The sequence below is a fragment of the Natator depressus genome, chromosome 1 (genome assembly GCF_965152275.1).
Source record: "Natator depressus isolate rNatDep1 chromosome 1, rNatDep2.hap1, whole genome shotgun sequence".
NCBI lineage: Eukaryota > Metazoa > Chordata > Testudines > Cheloniidae > Natator > Natator depressus.
Genome location: NC_134234.1, coordinates 116063024 through 116086989, shown reverse-complemented (window position 1 = coordinate 116086989; position 23966 = coordinate 116063024). Strand labels below are relative to the sequence as shown.

At 41.1% G+C, this 23966-nt stretch overlaps 1 protein-coding gene across 4 annotated transcripts in view; it reads left to right on the top strand.

The window, feature by feature from the left end:
- The first annotated feature begins 2541 nt into the window (after nucleotides 1–2541).
- Nucleotides 2542–23966, top strand: part of MAP4K4 (mitogen-activated protein kinase kinase kinase kinase 4) — a 241511-nt gene continuing 220086 nt past the window's right edge. The window contains exons 1-2 of one of the 4 annotated variants that reach the window (XM_074964827.1): nucleotides 2542–3374; nucleotides 3848–3913. In XM_074964827.1, the coding sequence (XP_074820928.1) occupies nucleotides 3318–3374; nucleotides 3848–3913 (123 nt within the window). In that variant the 5' untranslated portion in view covers nucleotides 2542–3317. The remainder of the gene's footprint in view (nucleotides 3375–3847; nucleotides 3914–23966) is intronic. The other 3 variants (XM_074964835.1, XM_074964838.1, XM_074964844.1) reach the window with 3 other exon arrangements.

Here is a 23966-nt window from a genome sequence, read left to right as displayed (position 1 = left end):
TATGGCCAAAACACACAGAGGGCAAGTCACCATTTACACTGTTTTCACACCTTTCCCATTTCAGTATGTTTGAAAAGCTCTTAGACTTCTCTAATTTATGCTGACCTTTAATAAACACAGGGGTCCAAAAATGCAGCCTAGGATCAACATGGTGTAGCAATGATATGTCCTACCTATGCCTCCTTTTCTGCAATTACACTTCCGGAGTTGCCAGTCCCCTTCCTAATGCTTTTTATTCTAAAAGTGTAGGATTTGGCCTTTAATTTTCAGCTGCAGGATTAGATTTTCCATATGAAGAACCTGCTGTGGCCAGCACACAGCACAGTTTTGGTGGGGGTCAGAGAGGGGTCAGAGAGGTGTGCACAGGTGGGGGGTTTGGCAGCAGAGGGAGACCCTGCTTCCTCAGGCAAGCAGCACTCCTCCCTCTCCTTTCAAGTACCCCTTTGTGTGAGAAGAAGGGTTGGCTAGTAAACTAGTAAGTAGGAGTGAGAGGGATGCTTCGTGCTGGGATCTTTCTGGGTGGTCTTCTGGGACTTGTGGGGGTTTACAAAAACTCAGACAAAACACTGACTTTTGTAAAATGCCAGGTACGCTGGAGACACAGAGTCTTATTTGCACTTTTGCCTTGTTTTACTAATATCCTAGCACTGAACAGAGTGGTCAAACACTTAACTCTCTCCCCCGCCCCCCTCCGGTATCAAATGTAATCTTCAAGAATCCATGCATGTACTACAATGACAAAGTCTAACTGGCCTAACATGGTGAAATGGTATGTTTAGGGTTAATGTGCAAACTCCTTAGTAACTTTATTTTATTTTCCAATAGCACCAAGAATGTGTTAGATTCTTTCTAAACAGAAAAGAACACTCAGGCCCTTTCCCTAAGGACAGGTCCTATCCTGACGAAGACTTCGGCTGCAGACAAACCCTCTACTTTAAGCACTAGAATCTGTGCCAGCTCTGTAGAACCTGTAAATCTGTGTAAGCATTGGGGCATAAAAGGACGAAGCACTCACAATGGTGTAAATTAAGAAATCTCTTATCAATATGTCTAGGTAAAAAATATACTTGTAAATTTTGCAAAATGTCAGGCCCTGATCCTGTAATTGTATTCATGCAGCCCGATCCCTTCACTGAAGTCAATGGTTCTTTGCAAGGACCTGGGGTTCTGTCCAGGCAGATGTAGTTGTATGATCCAGGCCTAAGTTTGCTGTTTCTCTCGTTATGCTTTAGGTAAAACAGAAATATTAAACTGTGAAGATAATTTTTAAGCTCTTACTCCTCAACAGGTTCATTTTGTTTTGTTTTTTAAATATTTCCATGTAGGAAATCTTAAATTTACCATAAACTTAAATCAAATACTTGAAACTATGTTTACGCAATATAAAAGTTTTAAAGGCAAAAGAGACAGATGCTGACAACAAGTGTAACTCAACCTTCTTGTAGCTAGGTAGCATTTTTTATTATTGTATATAGTGACGTTAACTTTTCTGTTTTGATATGGCAAATAACTTCATTAAGAGCCCAATCCTGCAAAGATTTGTGCATGTGTGTGACTTATGTAAGCAGTTCAAATGAAGTCAATGAGACAACGCATGTGAACAAATGTATGCCCATCAGTATGTCTTTGCAGGAATGGGGCCTATGACAGAGTTATGGATGTGTCAGGAATGGATTTACTAAAAGCACCTTTACGGGCTTGGAGGGCCTGATTCTGGAAGCTATGGTTTGCCTTCTACTTCTGTTAAAGTCACTGGGATGCAGGATGGTTTGGCGGTGGGTCAGCGGTTGGAAGGGCATCACCTCTACATAGCATGAGGGTCTCAGGGTAGATTAATGCAGATTGAATGCTTTTTTGTTTTTAGCAGATCCATTGCAATACCACTCTACCCTTTACTGATAGTCAACTGGAACCAGGTGGTGTAACAATGGTGATTTTGAATAATTCCTTTTTTTACAGGGAACAATAAAAACCTAGAAATGTACAAGTAAGGGTGTTAATAGATCATGTTTCCTAGATGCCCTTTTGTCAGTTAGTAAAAGTAGCATAACTCTACACATACAAGAAACATTTTCACAGTCTGAGCAACCCAGCCAACCTTTGTGGTCCCTGAATCAGTGCTGCTGGTGGCACTCAAGGGGTTAATTTCTTTGCTCCTTCCACTATGCTGAGGCATATTGAGTTAGGCTGATGAAAAGGTATCATTTATAACAGATAATAATGCTTCTCACTTCCACAGTGTTTTGCATGTTCAAAGTGCAAATACCCTTATTAATCCTGAGGTGTCCCTTAGTGCTGGAGAATGTTGTGAGCCCTTTCACCTTTAACTGTGTGTTCCTCTGCTTTTCTTCTTCTTCCTCTAGCCTTGGGGATTTGCTCTAGACTGTGCTGGGCTGTTCCCACAGCTAGCTCTGTGCCTAACACGCGCATGGAGCGTGTATTGTTACTGGGGTGGGTGTAACGTGTGTGTCTCCAGCCATCGCCGGGGCACTAAGGCAGGGCAGGGACCTTCGCAGCGCTGAGGGAGGCCGGAGTGAGTTATCTATTGTTCTCTGCCACACCCCTGTTGAATATATTGAGCTAGGCGCTGAGACACACACACAACGGCTGGGAGAGGAGCGAGGATTTTTTTTTTTCCCAGAAGTGCTTTGGGGTGTTGTGTGTTTCCGCTGGTTTTTCCTGCCGGAGAAGGAAAGGGGGAGCTGTTTTCTCTCTGCCCACAATCTATTTTGTATCCCTTTTCTCCTCCTCCCTGGGTTATCTTTGTCTCACTCCCTCAACTCCGCTCAGCAGCGCTGCAGGTCGGGAGCCCCCCCCCCGGCCAGTGCCTTGTGCCCCGGGTGCAGGAGCCCAGCAGCCCCCGGAGAGGAAGAAGAGGAGGGCGGCGGCGAGCACGGAGGGACCCGCGGCTCTCTGGTTGTTCGCGCGCGGGGAGGCTGCGAGCCCCCTGCGCCGGAGCGGGGCGGCTGGAGTTGGGCTCGCGCTGGGTGTGTAATGCCCGTGCCCGGGCGTGCAGGGGAGAGCCCGGCTGGCAGCTGCCACCTCAACATGGTGTAACTCCGCTTCCGACACCGACTCGCAGCCCCCGCCGAAGAGAGGCTGGGAGAGCTGGGGAGGAAAAGCGCACCCGACCCCGCTCCTCGCCGGGAAACAAACCAGCGCCCACCGCCGCCTCCGGCCAGCCGGCCGCCCCATGCAGCAGAGGTGCGCCCCGGCTGAAGCGGGCAGGAGGAGGTAGAGCAGCTCGCGCAAGTCACACGTTTTGATTATTAACCCCCCCCCTCCAAAAAAAAAGAAAAAAAAAAAAAGACGGGAAGATGGCGAACGATTCTCCTGCAAAAAGTCTGGTGGACATCGACCTTTCCTCCCTGCGGGTGAGTGCGCGGGGCTGCCCCCCACCGCACACAAAGGGGGCAGCGCTCCCCTCGCCGGGCTCCTGGGAGGGCTTTTGTTACTGCGAGCATAGAGAGCGCCGGGCCGGGCCGGGCCGGGCTGGGCTGGGGGTGGGTGGGTGCGAAGGAGCCGCTGCGTTTGCAGTCGGCTTTGGGGGCAGCTGCCGCCCAGGAGGGGCACTTTGTTGGCCAGTCTGGCTGCTCCCTTCCCCTCCCCCCCCCCGGAGTGGGAGCCACTTGGGGGTGGTTGAGGTGGTGGGGGAGAGTTCAGCCCTGGGCTGCTTTCCTTTGTTTGCATGTATTGGCATGTGCACGGAAAAACAGGGCGCAACAGCTGCGCAGCCAACATCCTCTCTAGCTCCAGACCCCTTTTTACAAGACTCTCTGCCATTTGCGAGAGCTTTCAAAAATGTAACCCTACTTCTCTCCCCCCGCCCTTCTTTTTTTCTTTGTAGGACCCAGCTGGGATTTTTGAGCTGGTGGAAGTAGTTGGTAATGGCACATATGGGCAAGTCTATAAGGTTTGTGTCAGAATTTCTCTCCTTTATCTTTTTACACAACACGTACTTCCCTGCTTTGTTTACCGCACATCTGATGGCAGGTCACCCTATTCTGCATACAAAAGTTAAGGATAATTTAAAAAAAAATTCTTCTTGTTGGTGACCAACTGGTTTCTACCTTTCCAGATGACACTACTGGTGTTTAGAAAAGGGGCATAAATTACTTTCTCAGAGTTACCTCTCCTGATAAGGTCTAAGATCTTCCTGATTTATTTTAGAAAATAAAGAACAAAACAAAAGATCACTCCAAGGTACTGTGGTTCCGGGGGGTCCATATAAATAGAGGTGTGGGCTCATCGAAAAATCAAATACGTTTTAATGGCAGGTATTGCTTTTGTGTTTACTTTAAACAAAGCATTGACCTTGCTTAAAATTGTGACCAATTTTCTTTGCTGAAAACCTTTCAAAATGCTTAAGATGCAAAGTCTAGGTTAAGTGGTGCTGCATCATATGCTACTCTGTTATGCACAGTATACAGGGCATGGGTGATGGGGGCAACCGTAGCTGGACAGATTATTTGTCTGAAGATGGTAAAATCAGAATGCCTAGAATAACCTGTTTGACAAGTGTATGATTTAAAAAAAAAAACCTAAAACGAAGGAGGATAGTGAGAAATAAGAGATTGTCCATGTGGGTGTGAAAACAGTTTACTTAATACAGCGTTCAGTAAGTGGAACAAGCAAATCTGAGATTGCATGACTTTGCAAGGAGTAGCGGTTACCAGTATGATTAATAGTGATCAACCATACAGTTCAATAAATGGGTTAAGGATTGAAGAAGTCAATAATTATATACGTACAGATGTAAGGGAATGGGGGGGGGGTGGAGTAATTAGAAATAACAGAACATGGTTTTCTTTTATTAAGAGAACTTACCACTATCAAACTACCATTACATGTCTCTAAATAAGCCATTTTGGTATGTCTTCTCCAAACATTTAGGTTTGTTTTAAGAGGGTGAACTTTAGCCTCAATGATGGAGAGACAGTATGTGTCTCCTCCTATACAAGTTAAATTTTAAAAGTAGAAATGAAGTAATTTCACTGTTTCTGTTTGCAAAAGGTGGAAAACCATATGGCTCAACAGGCCTGAGTAAGATAGGAAGATTGATTAGAGGTTGACCTTTGACACCTCCCTCAGGCTAACCCATTTAATAATTCCTTTTCTGTAATCTTTGTGCCTACTAAATTTGCATCACCTGAGCCCTCCTTAAAAGAAAAAGGGCGTGTGTGTGAGTTTAAACTCCCCTATTAATTATTGCAGTTGGTACATTGTTAGCTGACTTACCTGATAATACTTTTGAATTAATTAGTGCATTTCTTGTAGCATTAACTGTCTGACAATAGGAGATGTAAATTTCATTTTGGGTAAGTACTTAGAGCAACCTATTTTAGAAACTAAGCTGAACAAATATGGTTGCCAATTTAAAACATGCCATTAGAAAATCATGCTAGATTTAAATGGCAATCACTTTACTCTGACTGATAACCCACAAGCTAACAGACTTTGTCTATCTGAGGTCTGGTTTCAACATACGTGGTATTAATATTTTTTTTTCTGTATTAGAAAGTGATAAAATATTTCTCCCTTCCCCCAGTAAATATTTTGAGAAAAGCTGATTGGGTACTGCAGTTCAGAAGGTATTTAATGCTGCTTTGTTATAGAAAGAAACCCCTCTGACATCAGCTTAGTGCTTGGGTAAGTGGTGTACTTGTATGTACTACTGTAACCACTCCACACTTGCCCAAAACATGAACATGTCATAAGGTTTTTTTATAACCATGGGCTTGATTCTGAGTTTTGGTTGTGACTGCAACATTGGGCTGTAAAGCAGTGTTTAAGTTTCCTCCAGCTCTACTCTTGTTTTTTGGGGCGAAAATCCAGTATCATCCAAAGATGAGAATTTGATTTTTTTTTTTTTTTCAACAAACAAATTTGACTTCTTAGGGAAATAGGTGATTATCTGAACCATGTGTGCCCCGTTTCTCTCAGCCCCATCCTTGTGATGTGTTGATCAAGTATATTTATTGTTTTTACTTTTTAACTGCAAATGTTTGGGATTGGTCCTGCTTTGAGCAGGGGGTTGGACTAGATGACCTCCTGAGGTCCCTTCCAACCCTAATATTCTGTTTGCAACATATGCCTAGGTGCCAGAAAATTGTTTCTATTTTACAAATAATGGTTAGAAGTTTTCAAACATGGCTAGTTTGGTTTATTTCCTTGTTTGTGTGTTGGCATCACTGAGATGCCACCCAGACTATAGGAATACGGTTGTCTTGCTTACTGTCACTACAGAGACTACCTCACGGCACTGCGTTTTGTTGTCTCTTTGTCTTGCTTCTGTACATCAATGTTTATACTGATGGTCATTTGTCTTTCTGGGCATCTTCATTCACCTGTTGAATATAGTCAATGTTACGGTCTCTTCCCTTCCCAACCCCAGCAGAGCTCTTTGAAAATGTTTCCCTGCATTTAAAAACAAGTTAAGATTTTTTTAAAAAAGAGCACCTAAAATTAGGCTCCTAAATCACTATGTAGGTTCCTAAATAAAGCTCTAGTCCTGCAATGAGCAGCATGTGGTCAGAGCCTTCACCCACATGGATTTCGGTGGAGCTTTGTGTAATCACAAGGGCCTGCCAGCATGGAACTCATTGTGGGATTGGGGTCTAAGTGGCATGATTTTAAGGAATGCTGAACACCCAGCTGCTCCCATTCAAATCAGTAGCTTCCCTTTTTTTCTTCTTTCCTCCATAGCTTTGCTTATGCCTCCACATTTCCTTGGGGAGACTTGCTTTGCACTTTAAGAAAAGCACGTGATGCAATGGTGAATCAGGGAAAAAATGTGCATGACATTTCCTGGGCTCTGTGTGACTGAATGAGATGGAAATTCTTTGGTTATTGTATGTTCAGTAGAGGGTGGATAGTTAATGTATTGGTATTTTCCCCAGAGTCTAAAAGATTGTAGCTAATAGTCCCTCCGCAGATTATTTAAATCCATCTTGTTTGTTCCTCTGTAGATTATTTTAGATATAGGAAAAGAATAATAAGAAATCCCTGAATTAAGCTGTTCCGAGTCATATTTGTTCTTGTTTAGGAAGAAAAGGGTTAAAGTTTTGTGAGATACAGTGAGTGAAGTTAACCTCTGAATCACTGTGGATGTAGATAATTGTTAGGCCTCTTGTTTAAAAAGAATAAAAAGTTTTAGAGAGCAAAGAATTGTTATAATTTTGAGAGAAGAGTTTCTCTTCAACAGGTTGATATCAACTGATCTTGAGCTAAATGGCATGTACAGACTTGCTCACAAGCATGTATTTCCTTCTTGCAGGAAAAGGAATTTCAATGGTTTGATGGATTGTTGAAAAAATTTACCCTGTGTTTTGCATAGCCTTCAATTCCCTTTGTAAACAAACAATAGAAAAAAGTAGTTTTTAGAGTTGTTGAATTTGTTACCCAGGTGTATACCCCCTATTTAACTACTATAGTACACTCACGGGGAATTATCTGAATGGCATGGAATTTAGCAGGAAAATGGTGTTATCACGGTTGGTTTGGGGCTATCTTTTGGAACAATGAAGTCTTCATATAGGATGGCCTCGGGTCCTTGACTTAGTCCAACTTTATCAGAGCACTTAAGTGTAATAGGAATTTATAGTCATTGATCGGGCAACATGTCTTCAGAATTTTTGGGATCATTTGCAAATATCGCAGGAGCAGTTTTGCACTTCTATAGTTAACATTTTTTTCCACACCACAATAGTAAACCTTACGTTAAAGGGTAACTTTGTTCACCCAAAATGAAAACGTTCACCACTTTTCATTTGAGATAATATTTAAATCTTGTAACGAATCATTTTTTTTTCTTGATTTGGTAAAATGTACAAAAAGGGGACTCTGTAAATTATAGATATTCAATAACCCTTTAAGAAATGTATTGATTTCACATCTTCTTAAATAAATGCATTTTAGATGCATATTCTGTAAACTAACTTTAATTTGAGATTAAGGTATAGTACCATATAGTGATTTTTCTCTTGTACTTTTAAAAAGTATAACTAAGATATCAACGTTTTAAAGCTTTTGTTCATGTGGTATTGCTTGTCTTCTTCACACGTTATATTTTGAGACCTCATATTTCTGTAAAGATTGGGGGGGAAAGTGTCTATGGTAGGTTTGAGGCATACACAGGAAAGTACCAGGAAGCTCAAAATTAGGGGTGAAACTTCTAATTACCCTTAACTCATGCTAGTGTTGCTTTCTAAGAGTCTTGTGAGAGTTAATTCATAGTGAAGGCTTCTTTTGTTGATTTCTGTCACAGTCTTCCAAAACTGCATGTAAATGATTCGTATTGTCTAACTTCTGGCTCCTAAAAGGACATGATGTAAGATACGATCATTTAAATGGTGATTTGAAAATAAGTTTAAAAATCGGAGCGAGATTTTCCCTTCATTAAGGGTACTCCATTTTATCTTAATGAAGTTTTATTTTAAAAGGTGGCTTCATTTTTTCTGTGCTTGGTATTCCTAATAGCCATTTTTTTTTTTTTTTTGTTCTCCCCCTAGTAAACAGACTACATTGTGAATTCTAATGACGTTGTTAAACGTGAATACAATTCCAGTCTTATCGCTATAAAGACAAACTGTATTCAGTGTCAGTGAGGTCACTTGGTTTCAACTGCCCCAGACCAGCTTATTTAAGGATGAGCTGCCCTCCTTTTAGCTCTTACTTTCTGAGGGAATTCAGTTGTGTAGTGCTGCTTTTCTCGGGTGGAAGCAGGGATGCCAAAACCGTAGTTCTGATGCAGAAAACCGGTATTCTTGTTCCTAGAGGTAAACGTATTCTCAGTTCATTTTCAACAGAAAGTTCATTGTTGATCATCCTTCACCTCCCAAATTATTTTAATTCAATATACAAAGGCGAGGCAGGTGGCCAGTGGGGATTACTGATATTTATTTTTATTAAAAAAATGCAACCTGTTAATTGTGGGTAACCACATGTTACTCTCCTCCTCCCTCCCCCATTCCATCTGTCTGTCTGTCAAACCTGCTTTTTTTGTATCTTGTCTTACGTCAAATGGCAAGCGCTTATGGCAGGGACAGTCTCTTACCATAGTTTGTACAGTGTCAAGCACAATGGGGCCCTGATCCTGTGTGAGGCCTATAGGCGCTACTGTAATGGAAGGAATGAAATACAGTATTAATAGCTTGGTCTAAATCCCCTTAAAAGTCAGTGGAAAGATTCTGACTGAGGTCAGGAGAAGTTTGATGACCTTTTTTTTTTCTTTGCCCATTTTGCTTGTTTTTTGTAGTATATCTGTTTTTATTATGTAAACAGCTGTTGCTGGGAGACCTCTCCTCAGCACCCAACTCACTCTGTTGTGCTTGTTTTCTTAACTCTGGGGAGATCCTTTGTGCAGTGATTTCTCTCTCTCCTATAGAAGGGGTGCACACTCATCTTCACAGCATTGTTCTCCCTTTTCCACAGGGGTCAGAGAAGTCCCTCCACAAGTCTGGGGGCCTGAGGAGGTCGGGGGGAGAGGTCTATGCAGGCAAGTGCCCCCTTGCCAGCCCCCCATGGAGTTTACAAGGACACAATAATACAGACTGCGGCTGTATTCTTTGTGGAGCCTCCTCCATAGGGAGGACTGCTGCCAGGAAGCAGATGAGTGCCATCAATGCAAAGACAGGATACTTCAGGACAGTAGGCTGCCCTCTGCAGCTATGGTGAGGAAAGTCCTGCTTCCCGATGGGATAATGTAGGGGATCTCCAGAAGGGGGTCCTCATGTAGTTGTCCTTCTCCTGGATCCCTCTTGTGTATGCTGCATTAGAAGAGGTGACCAGCCCTTTATATTATCTTGCTTTTGTTGGTTTAGTGTAAATCTTGAACTCAAAGTGTGGTTGACTTTTCTCTCTTGCAGTCTAGTATTCCCCCTCCCCCCTCCCCCCCCGCATGAGGTTTTGTAAGTGAAGTTTGTAGTTTGAATATCAATTCCAGCTGCTCAACTCTGGCCTGGTCTCCACTTAAAAATTAGATTAACCTAGCTACGTCGCTCAGAGCTGTGACAAGTTTTGTGTCCTGAGCACTGTAGTTAGGTTGACCTAACCCCTAGTGTAGATGCAGCAATGTCACCAGAAGAATTCTTCCTTTGATCTAGCTACAGTGCCACCTCTTGGAGAGATCGAGTAATTACATCGGCAGTAACTCCAGAGATGGAGTAACTAAACCGTTGATGTAGGAAACGTCTATGCTCTGACACTACCGCGGCACAGTTGCAGTGACTGTAGTGTAGACATGGCCTCTTTTCTTAAGAGCCGCCATCCTAGAAAGTAATTAGGGGTTTTCTTCTTTGCATTTCTGCCTCTAAACTCCAGCTCTTACAAGATCATTTCTCACTTCCTCTTTACTCTGAAGGATGTTGACATCCAGGATGTGATATCATTCACTTGCACGAGATGGGTTGAAATCCCAGTAGAGCATTACCTGAGAGCATTAGTTTTGGTCCCAATCCACTTCCCACTGGAGTCAATGGAAAGAGTTCTATTGACTTCAATGGGAGGTGGATTGGGAGGCAACTCCGAACTCTACTTAAGATTATTATTTTTGATCAAATATTGTCACTTAGAGCATGGCATTCCCCCTAGTTCAAAAACCAGTTACTTTGGTTTTAAAAGGGACACCATCAACTTCAAATGTAATCTGCTCAAAAAAAGAATTAAAAGTAGTTTTAGATACTACACAGGAGCCGTTCTACGAACTGTGAGGTTTTACCATTATTTCTTAATATTTTCTATAAATATTTTTCTCTCCTTTGTTGCTGTGGGAAAGACCTCCTCAAATTGGGAAACTGTGACACTGAACACTACACACGCAATGCTGCTCAATGAACAGCCCGTTGTTTTTAAGTTGATGATGCCTCTCTAATAAGGGGCAAAGAAAAATCAGGCCTGACAAATCAACTGTCATGCAGCGAGTAGGAATTTTTCCTTGGGAAGTGGCATTGGCTTCTGCAGAATCTAAATGTTCATTGTTAATTGCTTTTAATGTTGCAAGTTAACTCTCTGAGTGTGAAGTGGGTATAAACGGATACCTTGATGTCATAAGTGTCTTTCCTCCCTTCCCTCCCACTGACAGTGACCGGCCTGACATTTTTTTTTTTTTTTTTAAACTACACTAACAGCTCGCATTAGCTTTGCAGGAATTTGAGGGTGCTTAGCACTTCTAAAAATCAGATCACTTTTATCTTGGTATTTAAATATGGATTGGAAATTATTGGCTAATATCTTTTAACTCCTTGTACCAATCCACCACATGGAGCTGTTGGATCTAATTGTGTGCTCAGCTACTTCAGCGCGGCAGCAGAGGTGAGACAGAGGGACTTATCTCCTCTTGGATATGGAAAAGAACGCCATCAGTTCAAAGAATCCTTTTGTAACAACGACGTGTTTCACTAACATCTTGGGTGTGCCAAGGCTACAGTCCAAAGCTGCCAAATCATAATTGGTGAAATTAGGGATTTTTTTTGCATTTTGATTTGGGCATTAAAAGTTGAACTTTTAGAGTATGTTTCACTTTCTCCTTCTGAATATTTGGGGGAGTACAAATGTCTAGAACACCAGTGGTTTAAAAGTTTGTTTAAATCCAGACTAAAATCATGAGTTCAAAAGATTGTTGCCTTAACTTTTCTTAATCCTTAAATTATGGGCTCCAACTGACTGCTTTAAAAAAAAAAAAAAAAATTTCCCAGGCACTTTAGCCAATTAAGAAGTGTTAGTAGAGTACCTTACTCTGACCTGAAGATCTGCAAAATACATAAGCTTTTAAAAAGCTGTTCAGGGCCAGAAAAAAAAATATCCCAAAGTGTATTTTTTCTGCATTCTTGGAACATAAAAATTGACTGAAAGTATAACAAATTTATACACTGCCTGCCAAGAACATCAGTTCAGGCCTCTCGAGAGAAATTTGGGGCTCTGGTACACCATGTTTACTGGAGCCACACCCCCTCCCATTTCACCCAAGTTACAAATGTTTTGGGGGCTCCCTTAAACTCCGTGCCTCGGTACAATTGTCGTCCTCTTCCCTCTCTCTTGTCAGCTCTGCATCATCCCATTAAGGCATCAGTAGGGAATACTTATGGCTGAATGCCCTGAAAATAGGGGTCTTTTTGCAAAATGGAAATGCTGTCAGACTCGTAATTGTAGCATCAGTGATATATACTGCTGTAAGATTGTGAAGTACCCCTGTAGAGAGCTGATGCAGTGGTGTCTGAATTTAAAAAAAAAAAAAAAAAAAAAGGTGGGGGTATCTACGGAGTGGAAGCCTTAATTACATTTTTTTTAGTGCTTCTCCAGAAAATGGATAGTGCTGTGTATCATTAGTTTCTTCACAGTGGGCTGCTGTACTGAAAATGGGTTGTAGAGTGAGCACTGCACACAGACATGCTCACTCATTATTTTGCAACTTTTTCTTTTTCTTACCTGGATTCACGTTACATTTTTGAAAGTGCACTTAGAAAGACATGAAACCATGCTCTTAATTCCTTTCTCCTGCCTTCATCATGTCCTTTATCAAGGAGTAGAAGATGTACTAGGAATGAACACACCTCTTCATAATTTAAAAGTGAGGAAGTCTGTACTTGCAAATAGAATACCTGTCAGTGAAACAGAAGGTCCCTGGATCCAAGTGTCCTATAAAGGTGACCTATTTTGTATGCATTTGCCAAGGAGTTAATTTGCTTTTCTTTAGCTAGTATCGTCTCTTCACTACTTAGTTGTCATACCTATATTAAGACTTGGTATTTAAATATAGATGGTTTTATATTTGTAGAACTTCTCAGGAGTCTGGCTGAGATGAGCTCTTCGTTTAAAAACAGGCATGTTGTCTACCTCCACTCTTGTGTCCATGACGATGAGCTTTTTGAATCTTTTTCTCCTTGAGAAATTGTGCTTGTACAGAGGCCATACTTATTTATTTACTTATTTACTTTTTTAGAACAGAGCTATAGGAATATACCTAAACTCAAGATGACCAAAATAGCTGGGTTGAGAATAAATATGTGACATCGGATCTGTTTATCTCCTCAAAGATAAGTTTCTCTGCCTGGTATCCTTCCCTCTCTCCCTCCCCCTCCCCCCAAAACAAAAAACAAACAAAACCCCAAAACCTGGCTTTTGATTGTCAGCTGTTAGTGTGCACTTTCCTTTAGCCCAAAGGAAAACTGCACCGCTTCCTGCAGCTCCCATTGGCCAGGAACTTCGAACTGTGGCCACTGGGACCTGCAAATGTCAACAAACTGGTGACCTGCCAGTAGATTACCCTGATGGTGGTGCGCGGCCCGCGGGCTGCCGGTTGCCCACCACTGGTCTAAATCCAGTGCTGAATCTAACTGCCCAGATGCAACTGTATTTCACTCTTTTCCCCCACAGTAGTTGATGAAACCATTTTTTAGAGTGGTTTTTAAAAAAAAATCTTGGATAGTTTCCCTTGCCCCTTACTTACCATGGATTAATAGTTTATTGAGACTTCTAAAATTTGGTATATTTGTGCAGTTCAGGCCAGTATTGCTTAAGGATGATAATTCCAAGGGAATTTTGTGTGAGATATTGGTGGTTTTAAAAAACAACAACAACAGTTTAAGAATGTGTTAAATTAATCATGCATGTTAAACCAAAAATGCAAGTATTTCTGGATTTTTATTTTTGTTGCTGCTATTTGCTTAACTTACCAATTTTTACCTAGATATTATGGGGGATTCAGTTAATGGTCCTGTATCACAAGGTGTAGACACAAAGGAGTGTGTCAAGAGCTATAGGGAAGACTCTACTGAAAAAATCCTTGCTTTATTTAAGCAATGCTATTTTAAAAAAATGTGTGTCATATTTTATATATCATATGCACATAGAAATTCAAATAAATGTTTGTGTGCATTTGCATGAATGCGGTGTGTAGGTTCTTTAAATTTCACCAAGCGGAGCTGGCATGTTTCCATTATTCTTGTTTAAATTGCCACCTTCCCATGTGTTTCTGGTGTAGTCTTGTGGGGGAGGAAAGAATGGCAGTCTATTAATAGATGAAGGGGGGAAGCTGTACAGTAGCTATTACAGATCCCTTGAATGCTTTGAATAACAAATTAATGAAAAACTTATTTAATACAAGTGATGGAAAAGGCACATAGCCTTCCTCCCACCCCCCAAAAAGAGTAAAAATCTTTTTAATATTTGGAGACTGCCGAGACTGAAATGTACATACATCTTCTTAAGCATTCTGTGTGCATTCTATGGGTTAAACTCTAGCGTGATAAGTGAATATGGAGGAAAATATTTCCAGTCATTTAAAATAAATTGGGGTTGCTAAATTACTCGAATGTTAAAAAGGGGGATGGAAAGAATGTCTTGATCTTTCTGAATATATTATATGGTAGGGAATAAAACCTTTAATATTGACCTGATCGGATTTGTATTTAGGTTCAAAGAGCTCTTGTGAATGAGGTAATTGTTTTATGTCACTGACTCGATGGTTTTCAAATCTAGTGGCTTAAGGCAGAAAGTCAGTAAATCAGTGTCTGCTAGCAAAGCTACCTTTGCTTAGATTTCCTGTGAGGTAATGGAAGAGTGCCCTCTTTTCATAATAGAAACAATAGTATGTTAGTTATTTATGACAAAACTTCTTTCTGGTTAAAGTTAAGTTGTGGAGGTGCCTTCTATCTAATGGAATGTAATGGCAGCTCTTGTGCAAGCTGGAGTAGCGCACTGACTCTTCCTAGACCACAGGAATTTCAGTTGCAGATCAAGGTGCCTGTTCCTCCTTGCTCCAAGGAAGGTATTCTGGTGGTTGTTTCAGAGTACATCCTCTGCTGTTGTGTTCCTCAAAATACTTATTTTATAGCTAGAAGGGGAAACTTATGCAGGGAGTAGCATTTTATGGTTCCCATCTGTGGCTTTTTAATTTTTTTTTTTTGAATTGCAGAAGGGAGCAGGGAAGGAAGCAGAAGTCTGCAAATGCTCTCAGCGGTGTTTGTTACTTTGTTCCGGTAGGGAAAGGTGTATTAATTTGGACACATTGTATAGAATTGTGTTAGAAACACCTGTGTTGGAAGCTCCTTGACTTGGAGAATGCAGTCATACACTAGCACAATTAAGTGGGTTATAGTCCTACTTTTTCACTTGGGTAAGAGAAAACAAATGAAAGAGTTTGTAACTGCACAGATACTTAAAGTGCAGTTCTAGTCAGAAAACTGACTTTAAAAATGTCACCATCTCTCTCAGAATTTAACTGGAGGCGACAGATCTGAGTCTTGTCTATTAGCCTTAGTGACTAAAATGATAGTTACTACTCTTTTTTTCTCCTGTTAAGTCTGCAGAGTCAACACAACTGAGAGAGTATTAGCCGGATTCTATTCCTCTGTTTGTCATCATCAAAAGTGTTCACTAAAATCAAACGTATTACACCTGTGCAAACCTTTTGAAGCCATGGGGTTGTACAGATATTAATGATGAAGGCATGATTTGGCCCACAGAGCCTTTATAACTTGTGATTAGCACAACAAATGGTTTAAAAACAAAACAAAACAAAAAACTCTCAAAACAACAACAAAAAAACTCAGGCTAAGCTGGCAGGGCTGGCAATTAGGGGGAAAAAAACAAATATCTTTCTACCTGTAAATTGAGCACATTTGATCTGGAATCAGAGATGCAAGAATCATGGAGCCCCCCAGAAAGCCATTTTCCTCATAGAACCACACTAAAACTTGCCATTTGTTCAAGGTTAGCTGAAGAAATGGCTGTAAATTTCCTTCAAATAACTTTTTATTCAGGTTCTATTAACTGTATTCCAGTTACCAAATGTATTATGTTAGCAGCTAATAGTGGAAATTACTAGACTGGTTTTGGTAAATATTTTACCTAGTCAAAGCTTTTTATAGCTTGCCAGCCAAAGAAGACTGTTTGTTTATTTGTTCTTCTTCTACAGACTAAGCACTGTGTAGCCAGCAACAGTACAAACTTCTTCCTGTAGAGCCTTGTTTATAATCTGACCTTCAGAGACCATTCTTTCTGTAAAAAGAAAAGGAGTACTTGTGGCACCTTAGAGACTAACCAATTTATTTGAGCATAAGCTTTCGTGAGCTACAGCTCACTTCATCGGATGCATTCAGTGGAAAATACAGTGGGGAGATTTATATACATAGAGAACATGAAACAATGGGTGTTAGCATACACACTGTAACGAGAGTGATCACTTAAGGTGAGCTATTACCAGCAGGAGGGTGGGGGGGATGGGACACGACCTTTTGTAGTGATAATCAAGGTGGCCCATTTCCAGCAGTTGACAAGAACATCTGAGGAACAGTGGGGGGTGGGGGGGAATAAACATGGGGAAATAGTTTTACTTTGTGTAATGACCCATCCACTCCCAGTCTCTATTCAAGCCTAAGTTAATTGTATCCAGTTTGCAAATTAATTCCAATTCAGCAGTCTCTCCTTGGAGTCTGTTTTTGAAGTTGTTTTGTTGAAGAATTGTCACTTTTAGGTCTGTAATCGAGTGACCAGAGAGATTGAAGTGTTCTCCAACTGGTTTTTGAATGTTATAATTCTTGACGTCTGATTTGTGTCCATTTATTCTTTTACGTAGAGACTGTCCAGTTTGACCAATGTACATGGCAGAGGGGCATTGCTGGCACATGATGGCATATATCACACTGGTAGATGTGCAGGTGAACGAGCCTCTGATATTGTGGCTGATGTGATTAGGCCCTGTGATGGTGTCCCCTGAATAGATATGTGGACACAGTTGGCAACGGGCTTTCACGTATCACATATTAGCAACAAAACAAACGCTCTCCTGCTGGTAATAGCTCACCTTAAGTGATCACTCTTGTTACAGTGTGTATGGTAACACCCATTGTTTCATGTTCTCTATGTATATAAATCTCCCCACTGTATTTTCCACTGAATGCATCCGATGAAGTGAGCTGTAGCTCACGAAAGCTTATGCTCAAATAAATTGGTTAGTCTCTAAGGTGCCACAAGTACTCCTTTTCTTTTTGCGAATACAGACTAACACGGCTGCTACTCTGAAACCTGTCATTCTTTCTGTGTAAGTGAGAGATGATTCTGTGTGAATGGCTGTTCAGTCATGGGTTTCTTTAGAGGTGGGCTTGATATATGTACTTCAGTGTGTTGAATTCCTTAAGTTTCTTTTATGAGTGACTCTGGGCTGCTATGAAGGATGTTGGAGAGAGCACGATAAATTTACTAGCGACTTGCATCTGAATCAGAACTGAGTGCCATGTCATTTAAACCAGTGGTTCTCAACCTGGGATCTGGGGTTTGCGAAAGACTTAGTTGAATTCTGTTCAGTCAGGTTTCAGTCTTTCTTCAGAGTCAATAGATTTCCAAAGGGGTCCGCACCTCCATTTGAAATTTTTTAGGGGTCTAGAGATGAAAATAAGTTGAGAACCACTGAGTTAAACCACCTCACTTCAGTAGGAATTTTGCATTATGTCAACAAGAGTCCTGTGGGAGAGTATGAAGTGAGCAGCTCTTCAGCAAATACCTGGTTTCATGATATGAATGTTTTTGAATGAAGTTGCCTCTCTTGCTTTGTTGAGCAGTAGGAATTATATCTTTAACAGATTTATTCAGACTGTGTGAATATATAATTTATACATGTAAATATAATTTGACGCAAAAATAAGTCCAACAGAGTAATAGTGCAACAGAACGAATCCTTCGTATTACAGCACGTGAGTATGTGTTCATTTTATTAATGTATTTTTTCCCTCCCCCTGGAAACACATGGGGTAGATCCTCGGCTGGTGTTACCCTGTGTAGTTCTGTTGAAGTCAAAGGAATTATTCTGAATTACATCAGATGAAGATCTGGCTCCACTGTGTGAACTATAGAGAAAGAGTAGCACATTTTTGTAGAAGGCCGGGCTTTCACCTCAAACTTCATATAAAATATATTATTTCTCATACCCCCATTTAACATATAATGCCTCCCATGCCTTTGCCTCTCTCCAGTATTTCTGTTTTTTACTTTCTTTCATCTCCTCTCTAAGGAAAATGTCATTTCTAATTGTGCCTTTCTTCAGATGTCCCCCCACGTTCCCTGTTCGTTCTTTCTTTCTCTCTCATATATCTGTGCTCTGTTTGCTACATTTTTCTTCTCTCCCCTGGGTTAAACTTCTCCTCATTCCCTCTTTCTCTCAATCTTACTTCTTAACCTTACAGTACCTTCTCAGGGCTTGGCTATGTCTGTGCAGTTTTTGTACCAATTTAACTGTGTATGTTTGAAAACAGATATGGTTACGCTGGTGCAGCCCCAAGTATAGATGCAATTCTACCAGTATAAAGGTTCTTATTTCTGTACGTTCACTTATCTCCTTTTCTTGTTCTTACATCCTCTTCAGAACTTTCCCAGGATTCATTTTTTGGGGGTAGAGGAGGTGGTAATACTTGTTCTCCTGTAGTACCTCTTCTGTGCAGGGGGAGGGGTTGTCCTTTCTTCTGCCCCCTGTCCTCACTGGAGTGAGGGGGGATGTGGCAGATGGAGAGTCTTCTGCCTCGAGTGAAAACCCAGTATTATTTTTTTCTTTTGGGAAGTGAAAGGATCCTTTCCATCTCTCGAAGCTGCGGTGATTTAAGAACATACGAATGGCCACACAGGGTCAGGCCAATGGTCTGTCTAGCCCAGTATCCTATCTTCTGACAATGGCCAATGCCAAAATGCTTCAGAAGGAATGAACAGAATCAGGTGATTTATCAAGTGATCTATCCCCTGTCATTCAGGACCAGCGTCTGGCAGTCAGAGGCTTAGGAACACCCAGAGCGTGGGGTGGCGTCCCTGACCATCTTGACTAGTAGCCATTGATGGACCTATCCCCCATGAACTTATCTGAATCTTTTTTGATCCCAGTTATACTTTTGGCCTTCACAGCATCCTCTGGCAACAAGTTCCACAGGTTGACTGTGTGTTGTGTGAAGAAATATGTCCTTATGTTTTTTTTTTAAAACCTGCTGCCTGTTCATTTTATAGGGTGACCCCTGGTTCTTGTGTTATGTGAAGGGGTAAATAACACTTCCTTATTCACTTTCTCCACCCCAGTCATGATGTTGTTAAACCGCTCTATATAGATGCACCCGAGCGAAGACCTGCTATTGGGAGCTACTAAAGCTGCTCTATTCAGTGTTCCCGCTGTACTTGCATATGAGTGGGAGCTGAGTGTGTCCTCTGGCCTCTGACTGCTGCTAGAGAGAGACTTGAGGAAGCGCTTTGTTCCCTTTCACAGATGTAAAAGCCCCATGGTCAGAACACCTTGCAAAGGATGGTTTGTGGGGATTGTATGGGTACTTCTTTGCCCTCCTGCTTGCTGATCTGTTAGCCTCATGTTGCCGTATGGGGGCAGTATGCAGAGGGAGCTCATAAAGAATCTGTCTCCAAAAGCCTGTCTTAGACTTGGACTTAAGATTTGAGGTTAGCATGGGATATTTAACCTTGTTTTAGAAATCTCATCCAGACAGGGCCCTAGGCACTCTGCCTTAGTGTGCTAACCTCACATTTTAAACCCTGGACTAGACAAACCCCCTGAGGCTGTGACACTCATCAGAGGTGGGGAGAGTTCTCCTTTGCTAGAACCCAAATACAAAACTAGCAACAAACAGTAGTAAAATGTGGAAATCTCTTCTCTCATTAGCTCCTGGGTGACTAAGGGTTTTTCATGTGATATGTTGTTTACTCTTTTTATTTTTTTTTGCATAGTTTTTAACTTCTTTTCCCCCCTCCCCCCAGTAACTGAGTTTTCAAAATAATATATAAATTTAATAAAACAAAACAAACTCCCTTCAATCTTGAAATAAAGTGTTGGGGCTAGGTGTCCACTTGTTTTTGAAGCTGGGGGACTGACTTAGTTCTTTCATAGGACAAACTAATCCTCTGACTTGTGGTGAGAAAGATGTACTATATAGGAACATAGTCGCAACATAGTGTTTTGTGAAAAGTTAGGTGTGGGTGTATGACAGAGACCCTGCTCTTTGGCCCACGTTTCTCCCTGGTGTCAGTAGGTGCAACTCCCATTGACTTCAGGACTTGATATGGTCCTCTGATTTTTAAGTCTGGGTGCAGCCTAGCTGTGTGAGGGGATAGCTTGCTCAGTTCTGCACTCTTCGCAACCACTGTATAAATACAGTTTTCCTTTGAATTGACAAGTAGACTGCACACTTTATCCAAGGCTACTTGACGCCAGTGTTGGCACATTCAGAGCGGGTGGGAGGGAAAGTCTTAAACAACTTGTGGATAAATGCTTGGGAAAGGTTTAATCTTCTTGGCTTTTTGAAAGCTTTTTCCCAAGTCTGTAAACAGGGCCTTGCTGTTATCTTCAGCTTGCCCCTTCAAGTCTTAAGATCTGCTTCTGCAAATCATTTGGCTGTTTTGCGCTCATGCTACTTCTCTGCATTGTCTTGAAAATGTGTGCCTGGAAGGAAGTTTCGTTACAAATATTAGGAATACATTTTAGAAAAACATTCATGTTCTAATCTTTACACTTTTCAAAATATTCTCAGTCATGACTACTCTAGCAGTGAGGTTAAGAAAAAGTGTTGGGACATTTCACTGTTGATTCTGGTGCAGATGTTTGTTTAGAATCTCTTTTTTAAGCCGTTAAAAGCTGTAATGAAAAGAGAGTCCTGTTCAGTTCCATCACGTGAAGGCAGACAGCTAAATATTGACAAATTTTATAAGTGCTTGTACACAAATGCAAGATGTCTAAATACTAGGATGGATGAACCTGAGTGCCTGGTGCTAAATGAGGATGTTGATATAACAGGCATCACAGAAACTTGCTGGAACAATGATAATTTATGGGACATGGTAATACCAGGGTATAAAATATATAGGAATGATAGAGTAGGTCATGCTGGTGGGGGAGTGGCGGCACTATATGTGAGAGAAAGCATAGAGTCAAATATATGGTAAAAATCTGAAATGAATCAAACAGTACCATAGAATCTCTATGGACAGAAATTCCATGTTTGAATAGGAAGAGTATAGCAGTGGGACTCTACCACCAATCACCTGATCAGGATGGTGATTGGGAAATCACTGGGAGATCAGAGAGGCTGCAAAACCAGGAAACCCAATAATAATGGGGGATTTCAACTATCCCCATATTGACTGGGTACATGTCACCTTAGGATGAGATGAAAATTTCTAGATACCATGAATAACTGCTTCTTGGAGCAGCTAGTCCTGGAACCCAACAGGGGAGAGACAATTCTTGATTTAGTCCTAACTGGTGCCCGGGATCTGGTCCAAGAGGTGAATAGCTGAACTCTCAGTAATAGCAACCATAATGTAATTAAATTTAACGTCCATGTGGGGGGAAGGGGAGATGAAGGGTGGTTGACTACCACAGTAGCATTTAACTTCAAAAAGGGGAGCTACACAAAAATGAGGAGGCTAGTTGAATGGAAACTAAAAGGAACAGTCACAATACTTGCTTGCAAGCTGCATGGAGACTTTTAAAAAAATAGCACAATAAAGGCTCAAACTATATGTATACGCCCCCTGCCTCCAAAATGCCACCATGTCGAAAAAAACAGAGTATTTAAAAATTGGAAGTCAAATCCTACTGAGGAAAATAGAAAGGAACATAACATCTGGCAAGTCAAGTGTAAAAAGTATAATTAGGCAGGCCAAAAAAGAATTTGAAGAGCAACTAGCAAAAGAGACACAAACTACCAGCAATTTTTTTTTTTTTTTAAAGTACATCAGAAGCAGGAAGCATGCAAAATAGTCTGTGAGGCCACTGGACGATCGAGCTGCTAAAGGAGCACTCAAGGAAGACAAGGCTATTTGGAGAAGCTAAATGAATTGTTTGCATTGTTCTTCACTGCAGAGGATGTGAGGGAGATTCCCACACCTGAGCCATTCTTTTTAGGTGTCACATCTGAGGAACTGTCCCAGATTGAGATGTCCATAGAGGAGGTTTTTGAACAAGTTGATGATAATAATTCAACAGGACCAGAGGAACTCAAGGATCTGATGGTACTCCAATATGAAATTGCAGAACTACTAACTGTGGTATGTAACCTATTGCTTCTGAGCCTCTGTACCAGATGACTGGTAGCTAATGTAACTCCAGTTTTTAAAAAAGGCTTCAGAGGTGATCCTGTCAATTATAGGCCAGTAAGTCTAACTTCAGTACCAGCAAATTGGTTGAAACTATAGTAAAGAATTGAATTATGAGACGCACAGATGAACATGATATGTTGGGGAAGAGTCAACATGGTTTTTGTAAATGGAAATCATACCTCACCAATCTATTAGAATTCTTTGGGGCCTGTCAACAAACGTGTGGACAAGGGCGATCCAGTGGATATTGTGAACGTGGACTTTTAGAAAGCCTTTGACAAGGTGCCTCATCAAAGGCTCTTATGGAAAGTAAGGGTCATGGGGGATAAGAGGGAAGGTCCTTTAATGGATCAGTAACTGGTTTCAGATAGGAAACAAAGGGTAGGAATAAATTACCAGTTTTCACAGTGTAGTAATGTAGGTAGCAGGATCCCCCTAGGATCTGTACTGTGAACAGTGCTGTTCAATGTATTCATAAATGATCTGGGAAAAGGGTAAACAGGGATTTGGTAAAGTTTGCAGAGAATACAAAATTACTTAATATAGTTAAGTCCAAAGTGGACTGTGAAGAGTTGCAAAGTGGTCTCACAAATCTCTGTGACTAGTAAAGAAAATTGCAAATGAAATTCACTATTGTGAAATGCAAAGTAATACACATCAGAAAACACAATTCCAGCTATACGTACAAAATGTTGGTGTCTAAATTAGTTACCACCACTCAAGAAAGAGATCTTGGAGTAGTCATGGATAGTTTTCTGAAAACATCTGTTCCATGTACAGTGGCAATCAAAAAAGCTACCAGTACTAGAAACCATTAGGAAAGGGATAGAAAATAAGAAAATGTCACCATGCCACTATATAAATCCATGGTATGCCCACAGCTTGAATGCTTCTTGCAGTTCTGGTCACCCATCTCAAAAAAAAAAAAAAAAAAAAAAAAAAATTAGAATTGGAGGAAAAAAATGCAGAAAAGTGCAACAATGATTCGGAGTATGGAACAGCTTCCAGATGAGGAGAGATTTAAAAAGACTGGGACTGTTCAGCTTGGAAAAGAGATGAGTAAGTGGGGGATCTGATAGATGTCTATAAAATCATGACTGGTATGGAGACAGGGAACAGCAAAGTGTTATTTACCTAGTCACATAATACAAGAACCAGGGGTCATCCAATGTAATAGGCAGCAGATTTAAAACGAACAAAAGGAAGTACTTCTTCACACAATGCATAGTCAACTAGTGGAACTTGCTGCCAGGGGTGAGGGCAGAAAGTATAAGTAGGTTGAAAAAAGAATTAGTTAAGTTCATGGAGCAAAGGTCCATTGACGGCTATCAGTCAAGGTGGGCAGGGACGCAAGCCCATGCTCTTGTCCCTAAACCTCTGAATGACGGGTTGGATCATGCGATAATTGACCAGCAGATTTATTCCTTCTGTTGGCACATGCTGTGCTGACAGTAGGGGGCTACTCCAGCATAAGTTCTGTAGTGTAGACATGGCTTCATAGAACCACAAGAATGATCCATCCACACATTCTCCCTCCATGTGGATTGCAGAAACATTAACTTTTAAAGAAGTTATATTGTAAGAATGGTTATTTAGCATACATAAAGTCACTACTCATTTGTGCGTGCATAAAGGAGAGGAGGGTGGGGGGAGAACTCTTATACTGACCCATCCATAGCTTACTGTAATGGGCATTTAGAACATGGTGCACGGGGCTCTGGCAATGAAGTCACTAATATCACCTAGCTTAGAACAGTCATGTGGAGGGAATGGTTGCCAGTTACACCATCAAAAAAAAAAAGCAAACGTCACAGCTATTTTACAGGCATTTTTTTTAAAGTCAAAGCTGTAAATATTAGAAACAGTCCTCTCTAGCATACATTTGACTGTCA